Below are 2,874 nucleotides of genomic sequence, written 5' to 3' on the forward strand. Positions count from 1 at the left end.
TGGATATTAAATGTATTCTCTTTGTATTTCTGGATATGTACCTATATTTTGTACAGATCCGCAAAAACTTCAAAAATCCTAAAAAATAAATCTGTGCGCCATAGAATCTAGTGCCATTCTGTGGCGCATAAGGCAATATGCGCCACACAAAAATCTTGGAATTCGGTGGCGCATATCAACATGTGCCACAAAATTATTTTTTGTGCCGTGACTTCTGTGGCGCATGAAATATGCGCCGAGAAACCAAAAAATGTGCACCAGAGATGAGGATTTTACTAGTAGTGAAAGGTGGAAAGTGCAAATGTGTCGTGACTATGACTGGGCTGACTTTGTGTGAATCTCCAACGAATGGACAATACAGATAATGTCAGGGGCCCTTCATACATCGGGGAAATCCGCTCTCGCTCCCCACCCATGCACGTTCCCTATATATCTACATGCACATTGCTCATGTGATGGAACGCGGTTAACCAGTGCGCCTTAGGGGCGCACCTTGAGTCTAGTCAATTTAGTTTGCCATGCAATATGTAAGGACAATGGCCCTGTTTCAAGATGACTTGGCTCATATATGTATCCACATGCACCGGTCAGATGTGCATGTGATTAAGCTTGGCCAAACTACTGTACCAAATGGTATTTGAGTTGGATATCTAGGTAAGACTCTTTTCTAAAAAATCAAGATAAACTTCAATTAGTTGGAATTTGGAATCACTCGGCTCGGAACTACTTGCTCTTTGCTAGACGGACTCAGCATGAAATTTAACACGAGACTCATATGTCAAACCAAAATTTTAGAAGTATCGATTTAGTCTTCCATGAGATATGTAGGGGTGAAAATGGCCAATGTCAAGGCAACATGGCTCATATATGTATCCGTACATGCATTGCTTGCTTAGATGTATAAACAAGCATGGGTTGTTCTGGGAGGCTTTTTACGGTGCTGACTTACTAGTCAGTAGTCATATGGGTACGTGTGTAGTATTGAGTTATATGAGCCGTCGATTTTGTGGATATTGCTAATTCAATTCAGATTTGTTAGAATCGTATATATCAATTATGTCTCAGAACTAATTGGTATTTGCATTATTTTTTGAAGTTCGTCCTACCTCACATTCTTTCCGTCGTTCTCCACTAGAATCACTCAAAGCAGAAGTACTTGTTCTTTGTAAGATGGACTTACATACAAAATCCAACATGACACTCAAATGTCACACTATTTTTTGTATCATTTTAGTATTCCATGAGATATGTAGGGAGGACTTGCAATGGCCAATGTCAAGGACTCAAGGTAACATGGCTCATATGTATCCACATGCATCGAGTATACTGCTTAGGTGTATAAACAAGCATGGGTTCTGGTAGTGTAGGGCATTATTTAAACTAGGTGACATGAGTAGATGAATCAGTGGTCACTGGTAAAATTCACGGTGTCCACAGTCCACTAGAAAGAATCAACACATACAAGAACAACATGGCATGCATGCACGATAATAATAAAGAAGAATAGGCAAATTTATATTTTTCGATGACAAAAGCGATTACATCTCAACTGGTTTGTTCCACTATCTACGTGCTTCGACTAGAATCATGCATGGAGCCCTTTATTAGGAGGACAATGAAAATCCTAAGAATGAAGAGAAACTAAACTTTATGTGGTATAGTAAAATGAAGAAATTAAAAATGCTTGTTGGACTCCCGTTCTAGTTTCTTTGGAAAAGGAAATTTAAGGGTATGACCCTGTTCCGGTCCCTTGTCCCGTGCCTCCACCGCTGCCAACCCCGCCATTGTCGCTTCCACCTGCGCCACCGCCGCCGCCGGCACCGCTTCCGGCGGCATAGCCGGAACCAGAAGGGCCATCGCTACCGGTCTGTGCAGCTCCAGAGCCTGCACCAGACCCAACTCCGATGCTTGGCCCTTGAGCGACACCTTTAACTATGCCACCACCGTTGCCGCTACCATGTCCAATGGCACTGCCCGAGGTTCCATCATTACTGGCGCTTCCAGCTCCAGTTCCTTCTCCACCTCCATTTCCACTGTTCCCGCCGCCACCACCGGTACCAGCACCACCGGCATCAGAGTAGCTGAAACCACCAGCAGAAGGAGCTGGTGCTATGTGACTCTCACCAGATCCTTCACCACCGCCCCCTCCGGCTCCTTGTCCGCTAGACCCATTGGCGCCAGCACCTTGGCCCTCACCCCCACCACTACCATTAGCACTGGCCTGGCCACTACCTGTAGAACCACTCTCACCACTGCCAGTGCCACCGCCGGACCCGGAACCAGATCCGGCTCCGCCATTTGAACCACCGCCGCCGCCTTCTCCTCCTCCTCCACCAGCTCCCTGGGCATAGTTAGACTTGTAACCTGAACCTACGAAGGTTTCGCCGTATCCAGTGGCACCACCTTGTCCGCTTCCTCCGCCGTATCCATTTGCACCCGCCCCACCACCACCACCTCCTCCTCCCGACCCTCCTCCTGAGGCGCTGGATGAGCTAGCTAACATACGTGAAGCACTGGTGAAGCCAATGCTCACGAGGACAACAAAGCCAAGAGCTACAAGCTTAGTGGTAGCAGCCATGGTGAGTGAGCTCGGTGTACTGTGTGATGAGTTGGATGCTTAGCAGCAGGGTGTGTGGGTATATATAGCGGTCGAGTGGTGGAGGAGGGCCATGCGTGGTGCACGCCGAATGCGCGCTTTGGGTGGTGAATTGAGCTCGATGAGAGGTTCCGTAATCACGGTCGCATGCATGCTGTACCGCTGACTTGCACTGCTAGCATTGATCTTGCAGCTAGACTGCATTAACTTCATGAGAAAATCTCTTCGTATCCTCGATTCCTCGTGCAGTACCGCTGACTTGCACTCTGCTTGCCGTC

At 47.1% G+C, this 2,874-nt stretch overlaps 1 protein-coding gene across 1 annotated transcript; it reads right to left on the reverse strand.

The window, feature by feature from the left end:
• Positions 1 to 1,494: 1,494 nt before the first annotated feature.
• Positions 1,495 to 2,626, reverse strand: LOC127307706 (uncharacterized). Its single transcript, XM_051338462.1, has one exon. The coding sequence runs from the start codon at positions 2,576 to 2,578 to the stop codon at positions 1,724 to 1,726; it is 855 nt and encodes a 284-aa protein (XP_051194422.1). The 5' UTR covers positions 2,579 to 2,626; the 3' UTR covers positions 1,495 to 1,723.
• Between the last annotated feature and the right edge of the window lie 248 nt (positions 2,627 to 2,874).

This window comes from Lolium perenne, chromosome 6 (assembly GCF_019359855.2).
Source record: "Lolium perenne isolate Kyuss_39 chromosome 6, Kyuss_2.0, whole genome shotgun sequence".
Taxonomy (NCBI): Eukaryota; Viridiplantae; Streptophyta; class Magnoliopsida; order Poales; family Poaceae; genus Lolium; species Lolium perenne.